At 30.5% G+C, this 14,764-nt stretch overlaps 1 protein-coding gene across 2 annotated transcripts; it reads left to right on the forward strand.

Annotated features, from left to right (window-relative positions):
- Positions 1-313: 313 nt before the first annotated feature.
- Positions 314-14,504, forward strand: LOC123298065 (DENN domain-containing protein Crag). Of its 2 annotated transcripts, XM_044879960.1 has the most exons (20): positions 314-422; positions 733-875; positions 948-1,146; positions 2,194-2,521; positions 2,666-3,005; positions 3,298-3,661; positions 4,109-4,230; positions 5,205-5,384; positions 5,447-5,611; positions 5,683-5,905; positions 5,985-6,147; positions 6,656-6,949; positions 7,020-7,180; positions 7,488-7,950; positions 8,192-8,503; positions 9,615-9,701; positions 10,935-11,338; positions 11,734-12,309; positions 13,030-13,189; positions 14,162-14,504. In XM_044879960.1, the coding sequence occupies exons 2-20, from the start codon at positions 780-782 to the stop codon at positions 14,478-14,480; spliced, it is 4,956 nt and encodes a 1,651-aa protein (XP_044735895.1). In that variant the 5' UTR covers positions 314-422; positions 733-779; the 3' UTR covers positions 14,481-14,504. The 2 variants fall into 2 exon arrangements, with proteins under 2 accessions (XP_044735895.1, XP_044735897.1); XM_044879962.1 differs by lacking the exon at positions 9,615-9,701.
- The last annotated feature ends 260 nt before the right edge of the window (positions 14,505-14,764 follow it).

The raw sequence follows: 14,764 nt of genomic DNA on the forward strand, positions 1-14,764 counted from the left end.
GATATTTGCACCTGCATCCATCTTAAAACCGTCCACTATTTATTAATTAATACAGAACCCTTTTTGTAAACCAAAATACATTAATGATATTAAATAGAAGTTATGGCAAATTGAATCGTAGATTTTCGTTTATAGAATACATTTACATAGATTTGCATATTTAAAAAACAAATTACCTCATTATTTTAAACCAACTTAAAATTTAAACTACGTAGATGGCAATACATTCCATAAACGAATGTTGACATTCCGTGTCCGTATGTTTTTTTTTTTTGACCATAGATCGGATAACAACATTGACACCATTGACACATCGTTAAAGGCTAATGTGGTTGTGTGAATGGGTATTTGACTTTTTTGAAATAATTTCAAAAATTTCCTTACACATTTTTAAAATAAAAACATCAACGCTTAGTTATAAAGTAATTTAAATTTTATTGAACTTAAGATATTTGTATATGGTTTAACTTTTTTTTATTTAAATAATTGTTATTTATTAAAAAAATAAAATGTTTCAATTGGGTAGGGTTCAAATTTTCATGTAAAATTGCATTGTTTATATGTAGATATTTAGTTGTCAATAATTATTTTAAAATGCACTATTTTTAATAATCAATAAATTGCGCGTAATTAAATTTTAAATAAATCCTTGTGAAATAACGTTTAAATAAATATAGATACATAAAGTGTTGAAAAATTGCAAAAAAAAATTTCATAAAACTTTTCGTTTAGTTTTTGAAAATTGAACCATGAATTGGATTGAAAAGTGAAATAAAGCTATGGATGATCGAAGAGTCGCTGATTATTTTGTGATTGCTGGTCTACCTGAAGATCCTTTGTTACTTGATGAATTGTCTGATGGAGGTCACTTAAAGGTATACTTATATAAGTTACTTAAATCGATTTAAATGCGTTAAATATGTCCCCTGTTTGTTTTGTGATTGTAGTCAACGCACGATCGTGCTCCAATCACTGATATTGGAGTTATATTTCCTGCACTTGGTGAAATATTACCAGACGGTTATGAATTAATCAGTTATACGCCAACGGGCTTACCTGCTGATTTAAATCATGGAAGTTTGCGGAGTTATGAGTGTTATGTATGTTTTAGACGAGGTCGTGATAAACCTCCGTTGGTTGATATTGGTAAGTTTTAATTTTTTATTTTGAACACCTGTTGTCTATTTATTTTTTTTGCACACCTGTGCTATTCATTTTGTATATTATTTCACATAGAATATTGGCTAGTGAAAATATTTATAGTTTCTTTTGTTAATATGTACAAGAGAAGATGTTTGCAGTTTCCTAAACGATGAATTTTGACTATGAAGCTTGATAGATCACGAATAAAATATATTTTTGTATTTTTTGATGAAAATTTCTCCAGACATTTATTGTTATTCATAGTTTCCTAAGGGAAAATTTTCCCTCCTTCCAATAAGTAATAATGTCTACAGTATTCTTAACAAGCAAAATGTTTGATGGACAGCGCTTTTTAATATATCTGTCAACGTATGAACGTAATATTGTAATTTCCGTCAGATTGTAAACGGGTTACCAAAAACTACTCGAACTAGTGTTAATTCTCAACATCTATTACCGAAAATCACCTCATTGCATTATGTTTAGTTGGTCTGGGTCGAGTTACCACGGATTGGGATGGTTTTTTGGCTCTTTTTATATCATGTATATATGAAATATATCAAGGTAAACTAAGTTTAGTCCCAAGTTTGTAACGCTTAAAAATATTGATGCTACGAACCAACTTTTGGTATAGGTGTTCATAAAATCATCTAATTAGTCCATTTCCGGCTGTCCGTCAGTCACCACAATAACTCAAAAACGAAAAGAGATATCAAGCTGAAATTTTTATAGTGTGCTTAGGACGTAAAAAGTGAGATCGAGTTCGTAAATGAGCTACAGGGTCCGTAGGATACATCTTGTAAATCGTTAGAGACAGAACAAAAGTTTAAATGTAAAAAATGTTCCTTATTAAAAAATAAAAAACTTTTTTTGTTTGTTTAATAATCAACACTTTCTATACATGGTATTTCAACAATTAATTCAGTCAATTGTTTGGAAGCTAAATTTACAATTTTTTTAGATAGTATATAATCTGATGGAAATTACATTATATTAAGCTGACATATTGAAATTAATTGCTAAATTCTTTAAATATTTATTTAAATCTAGGTGTTATGTATGATGGGAAAGAACGGTTAATGGCTGATGCTGAAATTGTTGCTGAGAGTGTTGGAGGTCGTGTAGCAAATGTAAATAATTCAACAGCATGTACATTCATCACATATCGTCGTGCACATACGACTGCAGCATGTAACGCATTAGTTGTCACTGATATTTGTGTCATCATTACAAATAAAGGGGAAATGCCTCCACATGCGTTTTGTTGTATTGATAAAAATTTGAATAAGGGTATGGTTGGAAGTGATGTGTTTCTGTGTTATAAAAAGTCCATGAATCGTGCTAAACTTATCAGTTACCAGCCTTCTGTATTATTCAGGTAAATTATTGAAAATTTTCTTATCGCCGTGACTATTCGCTCGATCCACGGGTCCACGAAAGCTTTTCCGTAACTGATCCGTGGATGATTTCAGTTTTTTAAAATACTAAATATGTATTATAATATGAAAACTATTTTTCTTAGGTATCCACAAACAGATGTATCTGATTTTCCATTTCCTAATTCTGTGCCGTTATTTTGTTTACCAATGGGTGCCACATTAGAGATGTGGCCAAAAGAAGCATCACATCCACGACCTATTTTTAGTACATTTGTTTTAACTGTTTCGGATGCAACACATAAAGTGTATGGATCGGCTGTGACATTTTATGAAGATTATACGTCAGATCGTTTAACACCAGCGCAAGCTAAGCAATTAGATTATAATGCGAATAAATATACACTTCATGTGAATAAAAGTATTTGTATATTATCGCATTGGCCCTTCTCTGATACATTTGAAAAATGGTTGTTATTTCTTTATGTAAGTAAAAACAACGAGTTACCACAAAGTTTGATAATAATTTGAAGAAGCTGAGAAGCTGGAGTACGCCTTAGTACGGAATCTGAAAAAACGCAAAATACTTGAAATTTTTCATTTGAAATCGATCTGAAATAGAAACATAATAGATCTATTCAAATAAATTCACTTAAGATTACAAGTATTTGCACTACTAGCGCCTACCTAGCGAACAATTTTTTAAGTTTTCAAACTTTGTAACCAAATTTTGAATGATTACTACGAAGATTCTAAAAAAATAAATTCAATTTTTCAGGATATTGTGGCAAGTGGTGTAGAAACACCAATATCAATTGAACGTTATGTAACTCAATTGTTAGAGGAAGTTCAATTTCCAGGACCCCGTATATTAATACAATTAAGTGCACATCGTCCAGAAAGATTAATATTATCCCAGCCAGAAGAGCTACCATTACCACGTAGTGCGGCTGGCTTTCGCCAATTGTTGATGAATCTTGGAGCTGAAAATTGTTTAAAAGTATTGTTGTTAGCGTTAACTGAACAAAAAATATTAATACATTCATTACGACCGGATACATTAACTGCTGTTGCTGAAGCTGTTTCAAGTTTATTGTTTCCGTTTAAATGGCAATGTCCATACATTCCACTCTGTCCATTAGGCAAGTTAAAGCTAATTATTTTATTGAATCAAAATTAGTGGTAATTGTGTAGACTACGGGTTCTCACATCGAATTTATTTTAAATTTAACTTCTTATCTATCATTAAAGCACATAAACCAAATTTTCTCTCTTTTCCATAAAAATATTAAGGCTAAGGACCAGTCGTAATATTTGATAATTATTTCAAAGCAGCTGGAAATTTTAGAGACTGTTATTTAGGTCGTATCAAACGATTTATGAACAAATCAATAAAATAGAAAAGTAGAATCTTTTAGTATACTTAAACCCGTAAAACATTTTTTCATCCTTCTTCCTGGTAAATTCTGATTCATTAAGCGAAACGTTTCTTTTTAAGAATAAATAAATTCTGTGTAAGGAGAGTTAGTTATGCAATTACCAAAATTAGTTGAATTAATCACCAATTTTTTTAATAAATAAATTTTTAGGTTTAGCTGAAGTTTTGCATGCACCATTGCCGTATTTAATAGGTGTAGATTCTAGATTTTTTGATTTGTTTGACCCACCGACGGATGTTAATTGTGTTGATTTAGACACAAATATAATTACGGTACGTTTATTTTACATTTTCTTTATTTTCTGTTTATTTTTTTAAATTTTTTTTTTAGAATTTGATATTTAAATTAATAAAATGTAGTTAATTTTTATTTTCATTAAAATTGGACTTGTCTGCGAAAGGCGACCTTAACCCATGATGTATATTCGTAAAATACTCTTGAATTCGTTAAAAAACAAAAAAATCGCTGAAATCGGTTTTTTGTAATATCGCTATCAATCTATATTTAATAAAAGTCTATGCAAATATTTTAATTAGTTAAGGTTATTGTCTCGCTATGGGCATAGTGTCAGAAAGTTCTAAATTTTTGTATAGTTATTATATTATAATACAATTACCATAAAAATTTGAAGTCGATTGACTGTCTCTAACTCGAGATAAATTTAATTAGAGTCCGGATAATTAACCTGGAGAGCGAATTAAAGATTGTGTTTTTATCAAGCTTTTTAATTCTAGAAAAAAAACTAACCGTCAGATATTTAAAAAAAAAAAAACTAAACATTGATGTATTTGCTTTGAGTTAAAAAACACAAAATTATTGACCGTTTCATTATTGATATATAATAACACAAAGTTAATCAATTTTATTGTTGAACCGAAACGAATATAGTAGGTGTGATTGAAGAGAGATATACTATATTAACACAATTTTAAACAATGTTGAGTGGTATATTAAAGTTGAAAATTACACATTATTTTACGATAAGTCCGTATACTCTTACCGTGAATATAGTCCAAACATCTTAAGTTCTAAAACTAAAAAAAATCGCAGACATGTCCATTACATAAATTATAAAAGGACAATTGTAATGAACAACAAAACTTTGCACCCGTGATATCGCTTTAGGCCTCTCTCGTGATCGTATTATGCATCGCTAAATGAGTAGGTGTTGCTTCATACTAATGAAATCCCTCAAAAGATGTTTTTTAGATTTTTGTATCTACTTTAAAATGAACTTATATTTCAGTTATGCGAATCCCAACGACATCTAAGTACGAAAATCTTACCAAAACGTCCAGCCCGCATTTTAAAAACTCAATTAGAAATATTAAATGCAAAATTGCGAAATAATCCATCACATTGCCAGCGTACACTTCAGTTAGATGATGATAGTCTTGAAGGAGAATTTTTGCGACGTCGTAAAGAGGTAATTTTTTTTTCCAAATAATATATCTTACTATTTTACTAATAATTTGTAAATAATTTCAGCAAATACTCGAGTTAGATATACAAGAAGCATTTTTAAAATTTATGGCAAGCACTTTACGTGGTTATAAACAATTTTTATTACCAATTACATCTGCACCCACAGTTGGTACAACGGATCCACAAGCGTTGTTTCAACTAGGACCATTTCTGCGTTCACGTGATAAGGTTTGTATATAATTGGAAATAAATTATTATTGATAAACAGAATTAATAAACTTTTATGGTTTTTTTGGCAGGCAAATCATAAATTTTTTACGTTGTTAATGCGAACACAAATGTTTATAAGATTTATTGAAGAACGTAGTTTTGTTGTTGATGGAGATCAAAGTTTAATATTTTTTGATGAATGTATTGAACGATTGGTATCAGATGATGCTGATGTTCGATTATTAGAAGTAGATACTGGACATGGGAGTGAGCGAACTGTATTTTTATTACCACCAGAGCCTAATTGTCAAGGTTGGTATTTTATATATATTTATATAAATATATATATATATTTTTTTAATTTTCGGTTAATTTAGAATTGTTTTTCCAGGACATAATATTGTATACGTTTATAAAGATTTTACTTTGGATCCTTCTTTAATGGGTGTGCGTAAACCGAATTTATTATTTTCGCAAAATAATTTTGCAACACCTGGTTCTCCAATGGCTCGACGAACGAAACATGAAATTAAATCTGCTCAAAAATATGCTAGGTATTTTATTTTTATGAGTAGATTCAATCTGCATTTAGGAAAATAACGCATTCGCTCTGATTAAGACCGGATTTACAATTCAGAGGCCCTGCACTTCAGGAGCTCTTCCATAATCTAGGGGTCGTAGTCGAACATTCGCAGATCGAACACACATGCTTTGATATTTTTGTTCATCTCAATTTCTTGTTTTTTGCAGTTTCGTAAGATTCAAGTACGTCTCTTTTAGTTTCCACAAAAATTTTCAAAGATTTCATAGAATTAAATAAAGTATAAAGTAAATACTCGCTCGTAGAATTGAACCTTTCAAGAATGTCTACCAAATGTGACATAAAAATCTCATGACAACGATTTTATGATTTTTTCAAAGTGGTGCTGCCTTTGAGGCCCCTGACCCTGTCCTAAATCCGACCCGAGCTTCTCATTTTTCTTAAATTTACTGAATGTATCTATTTCATTATAAAAAATATAACTTTTAAGGTAAATAATAATTTGAATTAATTTTTGATAGGAAATGTATAAATTCGCCAGAGCTGTGGGCGCGATGTCTTTTAGGTACCTGTTATTCAATATATTTTATGGTTTTACCAAGTATTTTAATGGTTTGGCAAGGTCGAGAACGTGCTTTGTTACGTTTATCATATGATTTATTAGGTAAAGCATGTCGTTTAAAATTAACCTGTGATGAAGTTAGCTATCGTTTAATGATGCAATTATGTGGTGAACAATCAATGCCATTATTGGCAGTTAAATTACTTTTATTAATGAAACAATCTGGTGTACAACCAAATGCTTTGACATACGGGTAAGCTTCTTAAATGAATATTCGATCGTTGAGCTGTTGATTATCGACTAATTAAAAAATTTGTTTATAGTTTGTATAATCGTTGTGTTTTGGAAGCTGAATGGCCTGCTCACGCCACAACTAGCGTTCTTTTATGGAATAAATTAAGGCATGTGGTGTTGGGAGCTGCACATTTTAGAAGGGCCGGGCGACGTCATGCTGCTAGAAAATTATCGGCATCTACAGAAGGAGGTGAATAATATTTTTAGATTTTAAAAAAATTTTTCTTCTTGACAGTTGATAATAGCGTTATTCATTATTCCCCTTCTTATATGCTCAACCGAAGTATTGAAAAAACATTTTTTAATACAAAATTTTTACTAAAATCTCAAACACCTATGCCTCTAAGAAAAATCTTTGAATTTGGAACGGTAATAGCTCATTTAAAAATTTGTATTTTCTAGTTTTGGAATTTATTGTTCAAAAATTCTTATCACCCCTTGTTGCTTTGTAAACTAAAAGGCTAAGAAACTTAAATTTGATTATTTTATTTTTACAGGTTGTAGTTTATTGGATCAAACAGATCGTGCCTCACGATCATCGCTTGATTCTCACGATGCACCCACCCAAATTGACACATCAACATTTGATCGATTTCGTTCACGAATTGGTAGTATTATTAAAATTCAAGATGGCAATCAAGATAGTCCGGAAGCGAATGAAGTATTATCAAGTGCTGGTTTATTAATATCGGGTAATTCACCACGCACGGAGAGTGCTTCAGATACAATCAATGAACAATCTGAAGTGGATACACCAACTCGACTATCACCAAGTGATAACTCTACAGACAGTATTCGTTTACTTGCTCGATCGGATAGTTTTGCAAATGATGCTCGAATATTAGATACATTACAAAATGGCAGTACGAAGAAAAAAGATTGTGCCAGGTTACTTAATTTTAGTGAAGAGTCGCTTGATGACCATGATGATACTGAAAATGCAGTTACTTCACCTACAAGGTAAGTAATTCCGGCTTTTCTTCTTCATTCCCTTTCTGTTTCTATGTTAGGATCTTTTCCCCTTCAATCTGAAGATTTCAAAGTATTTTCATCGGGATATCTCGTTAATACACTTCTCTAATTGAATTTATACTCTAATTCGCTCCAAGTGCCACTTAGTATCATTTTGAACACGTTTTTTTTAATAGAACATAGAAAAATAATATATTTCACCAATTTTCAAAGCATAATATTTTTTTAGAGTTTCACCTCGTACACCGGTAACAGAAAACGATCCACTAGGTGCATTAGAAGCCGAACAATTTGACGATGAAGAAAACACATCACCAACTAAGGATGCAGCAACAATCGAAAAAACCGCCTCATCTGTCTTATTAACAGATACACCGATTCTATTTAGAAATCCGGTACATCGATCTGCTACATTTGAAGGAAGTCCACCCACAGGACAAACCAATCGTAGTAGCAGCGGTGGTGGGGGTTTACATAGATCAGAAACGGTGCCAGCTGCAATTGTAACATCAGGTTTAGCTAGTTTAAAATTGAATTTCAGGTGAGTCGAAGGATATCCTCTTTTTCTTTTTATGGATATATTGATTTGAATGCAACGTGTAATGAATTATTTGTATACTGTTGTAGCATTGTTTGGCACAAAATATCTTAAAATAACAATTTTTTTATTAATGCCTAATTAATAAATTTCGTGCATTCCTTGAAATTCAGCTTTTTTTAACACTGCAAAGTCAATGAAGATTTCAAAAATGTAAAAAAGGGGAACTTAGATGACGTTTGTTCTAAAATCTATTCATATCCATATGGGAATCAAATTCATTTGTGCAATTTTACTCTCTATTTTGAAACTTACATAGCAAAAAATTACAACAAATTTTTTAGGTATCTTTTAGACAAAAGAGATGGGGGGGGGGGGCTGAAGTATATTAAATTTGGTTACACAGATAAATAAAAAATACATATGGTCCTTCGAACATTTGATTTACTAAATTTAAAGCAATCTACCCTCTAATCATTTACCATAATGGGCGGGATCTAGCTTAAAATGGCCGATTAAACAAGAGCAATTTAGCCTTATCCGATAATTTTCATTCAGGTTTACTTGAAATTGATTAATTATCTTTAATTTACTGCTTATTTTTCGAAAACATCATCATTAAAATCTGTTTCCCAACATCATAGGCAGTTCAATATCCTCGCCAAGATTTTGGTTTTCTTTTTTATTGTTATATATTGTTAGTTTAAATTTATGTGTAGATTTTCAATCAAGAATGGGTGTTTGATCCCAAAATTCACCCTCCCGTGCGCGTGGGACTTAAAAAAAATTAATTAATTATTTCTCGAAGTAAAATTGAGTGAAAATTATTAAACCTTGTTTAGAACTTATTGTTTGATTGAATCTCAACAATTTAACATGTGTGGCTTAGTTATTGACAGTTTTTCGGGCCAGATATCGAGCTTTTAAATTGCATGTATTTGTTTGATATTTTAGAAATGCACGAAATTTATAAATTTTGTTCACACAACTAAAGTGATCAGCTAAGAAATTTTGATATCTTATATAATTATTTATTTTTTATATACATATATACAAAATATGCATGTTATTACTTAGTGGCTGTAGAACGTAGCTAGTTAGATTATTGTTTTAGTCGATATTCACCATCAAGGTTGTCGCTTCGGAAAGCTGACCTCAAAGTTCCACAACAGTTCATTGAAAATTACATCACAAATATTAGGTAATGAATGTTTTTTTGTTTGTTTTTTGTAAAAAAATTTATCTGTGTGATTTTGTTACGTTTTGCACGCTGTGTCAAGTTCTTGTAATATTTGGCGTTACTTATCTAGTTTGCCGAAATGAAGCAAATTTTCTTACGACTATCTTTTTAGACTTTAGAAGACTGCGAAAAAAGAAACTATAGCAGACTGTTTTAATCGATTCAATTAAATAGCTATTGTGATTGACTTTGGAATGTCGTATACTGTTAATCCAATTTTGCAGTATATTTTCGATTGTGTGTGGCATTATTTCACGAATAGCTCGGAAAATATTTCCCGTATAGTATAGGAACTCGCAACGTTTTCGAGAGAGAATTTTATTATTGCTGATTTTATGATATGTTGTTCCCCTTGCTCTTTCTGTTAGAGCTTGGGCGGTCTGGCTGCCGGAAGTGGTTGCGTTTAGTACTGCGCAGCCTAAAAGTTATGAAAAATAAATGACATTTTGTTGAATATATATCTTATATCTTAGACCGCCCAAGCTCTAACAGAAAGAGCAAGGGGAACAACATATCATAAAATCAGCAATAATAAAATTCTTTTTTTGCCGACGTTGCGAGCTCCTGTACCATTAACAGCATCAACTGTTTACAAATCGAGAAAAACATTGATTCTTAACCTGTCTGTACAAAATATGCATGACTTTTATGTCATATATTGAAAACAAGAGTTTGATTCAGATTTTGACACAAATTTGTCAATAGTTCTAATACATTTAGTAATTTTTAAACTTTTATTGAATGGAATCTGTTCAGATAATGGTTTAATTTTACACAGAGTTTAAAATTATGAAGGTGGAATTATTTCTAATTAATAAATAATTCAATGCTTATATTTTCATTTCCATTTTTATTTCACCATGTATAAATATAGATTTTCATGACTAGATTCATTTCTGTAAAAAATAATTCTAATCACAGATTTGAATCCATCAATCCAGGAGGAGATCCCAGCAGAAAAGCTGTGAGCTTTCTTAGGTGCTAGGGGCCATACTTTTTTAAAACACCTTAGTGACTATTTTCTTTGACTCATTGAATACGATTGTTTATTAAAATTTAAATAGCGTTAACAAAGAAGTTGTACAATAAATTAAAAATAGGATAATTCTACCATCAAAATTTTTAAACTCTTTGTATACATATTATGTATTATTTAAAATAATTGTTTTTTTTAATGTTACGTAATTTTAATAGCCCAAGTTTAACAACGAAAAAATCAAATGAGATTATCCAAGGTGGTTTTAGTAGTATTAAATCAGTTGCAACAAATATGGTAAAAAAATTAGACGGTATTAAAGAAGCAATATCAGCAACGACAACCCCAGTTAAATTAAGTGGTTTATCTTCGACGTCGGGTAGTCGTAATAGTACATTAGAACGGTTAGGTGTATCTGGCCGTGGTGGTGATGGTTCCGATATAATGCCACAGTTTGGTGAGGGTGAATCAACTGATGGAAGTGAAGGCGGTGATCATCGTATGCGTAGAATATCAGCAGAGTTTCCAGGCTATAGAGATAGTACAACGAATTTAAAAGATGTTGATGAATATCCTCCTACATTTCATGAAAATTTATATCCGACAACTAATGAAACTGCTGGTAAGGAAATTATTTTTTCATAAAAATTAAATTATCTTAAAGGATATTTTTTAATAATACTCATATTCAGAGTTTGATTATCCGGCCCTGGCTAATCCGACGCCCCTTGTAATCCGAACTATTTTGTTTTATTAAAAGGTGATAAATAGATAAATATTATTGAATATAACATAAAGAATCTTATCATTGGATTTTTGATTTGTCGGATTACAAGGTATTCTTTTGTAAAAAAATTCCGAACTATAGGAGCCTTTGGCAGTACTCTATAATAAGAAAAATTCGATAATCTGATACTGCCTGCAAAACGTTTGCCGTATTACCGGAGGTCCGCCGTACTTGGTAATAGAATGTATTTAAAGGTGCCTATTTAAATCGAAATCGAAATTTTTTTTCAGATGACCATATGCAGCATGATTTAGATATAATTCTAACATCATGTTCACAATGCCATAATTGTTCAGCATTATTATACGACGAAGAAATTATGTTCAAATGGTTTGCCGAAGATTCCAATTTAAATACAACATGCCAATGTTGTAACCGTCCAACCGTACCACTATTAACAGTAACTGTTGGTACAAACGATCCATTTAGTGTGCCCTATTTAAATCCATTAGTTTTACGTAAGGAATTAGAGAATATATTACAACGTGAGGGTGATTTAACATTAGCTGATGCCAAGTTTGTTGATGATCATCCAATAATTTATTGGAATTTAGTATGGACATTTGAACGTATCAATGTTCAAAGTCATTTACCAAGTTTATGCCTTAGAAGTAAAATTAATAAGAATGTAGCAAATAATAATGAAACGTCTAGTACGAAAGATGAGACAACAGCAAATAGTTTGAATTCAACATCAGAAAATAATAATGAAAATGATTTAGAGAAAAACGATGAGACCAATGGTAAAGAGGTATCAAGAACACTTGTTGAAGATGGTGCTGATCCACTTTCGCAAGAAGTTAATGGTATGTATTTAAAGAGAAAATAATTCATTTAAATTGTCTTCGAGTTTTATTACTTAGGTACGGTTGAGTTTCAGCAGGCTTTGAATAAATAAATGGATATTAAGAAATCATAGTAATTAACAACAAAACTGTTCAATTGTTTGAATGAACTGTCGTATACAACCCCGCATTTTTAATGGTCTTGTCATGCCATAGAGCAGTTTACACTGCCATATTAACTGCTTGATGTCATTAATGATTTTCTCAATAACCGCTATTTCAATTTCGACGCAATTATCGTCAGTTTCGACGCAATAAGCTGGCTACCCCGTAATCAAGTTTTTTTAGTTTTAATTACCAATGATTTCTATCCAAATTACAAACAAACTTTTTAAAATTTATTCGATTTTAACGATACTTGATTTTTGGAATCTTGTCGTTGAGCTTTAAAAATATCAATAAATTCAAAATTTTTGTTGTCTCCATTTTTGGCTTATATAAAGCAAAGGAAACAAATCTAATTCATTTGACGGATGTATCAGTAGTTTTGAAATAAGGCCAAAAATCGCTTCCAAAATCTACTCGCCCAATTGTCAAATAATTTTGACTCAAAAAATACAAAATTCGAATTCAATTGGTGATTGGATTCTTAATTTTTGAGTTATCGTCCAAAATCCCATAAGAAAACCAATTTTTCTGATCGATTTCAGAAAAAAAATTTTAAATGTGTATTTTGTTAAGGTCGAGGTTGTGGTTCGGTTGGCATTCAATGTTTGTGGGATGATCCACGATTACATGGAGAAGGTTGTCCGCCAATGTATTTATTATGGGATAGACGCGATACACCAAGTAGTCCACTTATAAGTGCTCTATTAACTGATCAAATTGCAATAAGTAAACCGTAAGTATGAAAAAAATCTTAGATTATTAATTATTTCCTTATTTGTTAAAATTAAGACCTTATGTTTTCAATTTACTTTTAACAATCATTTAACCTGATACAAAATGAGTATCGCAAGTATGTCTCTTCAATGATATGTCGAAATAAAATTAATTTAAAATTTTCTTTAAAACGCATAATATTTGATTTAATAAATTTATTTTAAAATATTAGCATTTTCTGTCATTAGACGCGACCATGCATGCAGATTCTCAATATTCACCGAATATAATTTATCCCGTTTATAAACATCATACTGCGTATTACAACTATCTTTATTCTTATTTTCATTTGAACAAATAGAAAGAAACGATAAAATTACACAGAATTCGGAATTCGAACTCGGGTCACAGCCACAGATTATAGAGTGCCACAGTTGCACTATGTGAGTGGCTAAAATTTTATGTAACCTGTTCGTGTCTTATTAGGGATCGCACTAAATTTTTTGTATCACTTCAGATGAAAAATTCTCACTTCACAAATAGAAAAGTGACGTTGGTTTTTAAAAATCTTTAATAATTTTAATTGAACAAAGAGGAAGATACCCACTAGTGACGTCATACTTGGGTATCGCTATACAGATTACATATAAAATTTTGTTTTGCTAAAAGGAGATGGGCAATCTTTGATTGCTTATAACTTCTTCGTTTTTTAATCAATTTTAATCTTTGTAATTTTTACGTTTCTTTCTATTTGTTCAAATGAAAATTTGTAATGTGCGTTTTCCATTGAAGCGTATCTTCATACGTCAAATGATGTTGATATAGTATTAGCTATTAAAATAATCATGTATGAGGGACTTTGACTTATATTAAGTACACAAAAATTTGAAACAAATGTAAAAATTTGGTTTCGTAATAAAAATATGTAATCTTTATTAGATTTTATTTTATTTTTTTAAATTTGCGTAAAAACTTATTGTTTTTTTTTCAGATTTATGCAGAAAATAATTGCTTCATTGCGATGTAATGATTTGTTAGAACCAGTTAAACGTTTAGCTACCGAACGTCAAAAGTTACAAGCAACACGTGGTATTGATCGTACCCATTCAATATATCGTGATATAATATTTTTAGCTTGTAAAGCACTCGGTAGAAATAATGTTGATTTAGTAATGTTTGATCGTGAATATTCACAAGCATATGAACGCTTACCGGATAAGAATTCAAAGTTGTATCGACTACAAGATAGACCGTTATCTGTTGGAGCTATTTGTTGTCGACATTATTTTAAACCATTGACATTGCAATAATGTTGTATTTTTGTATTATATTTTCAGATTACATATGTATTTGCATATTTTTGAAATATAGAATTTTTATAATTTAAAATCATTCTAGTTATTTATTTATTTTATTTTTCCTATCTCCTAGTCCTTTTTGTTTTTTTCCCAAACTTTAATAAGTAAAGAAGAATCTCTGTAAATTTGTTTTATGAAAATGTACATTTTTTTGTTGTTATAAATAAAATAAATAAAAATCGTTATTTATTTTAAATTTTGTTTTATTTATTAAATTTTCTACCCTATTTTTTCTT

Source organism: Chrysoperla carnea, chromosome 4 (assembly GCF_905475395.1).
Source record: "Chrysoperla carnea chromosome 4, inChrCarn1.1, whole genome shotgun sequence".
NCBI lineage: Eukaryota > Metazoa > Arthropoda > Insecta > Neuroptera > Chrysopidae > Chrysoperla > Chrysoperla carnea.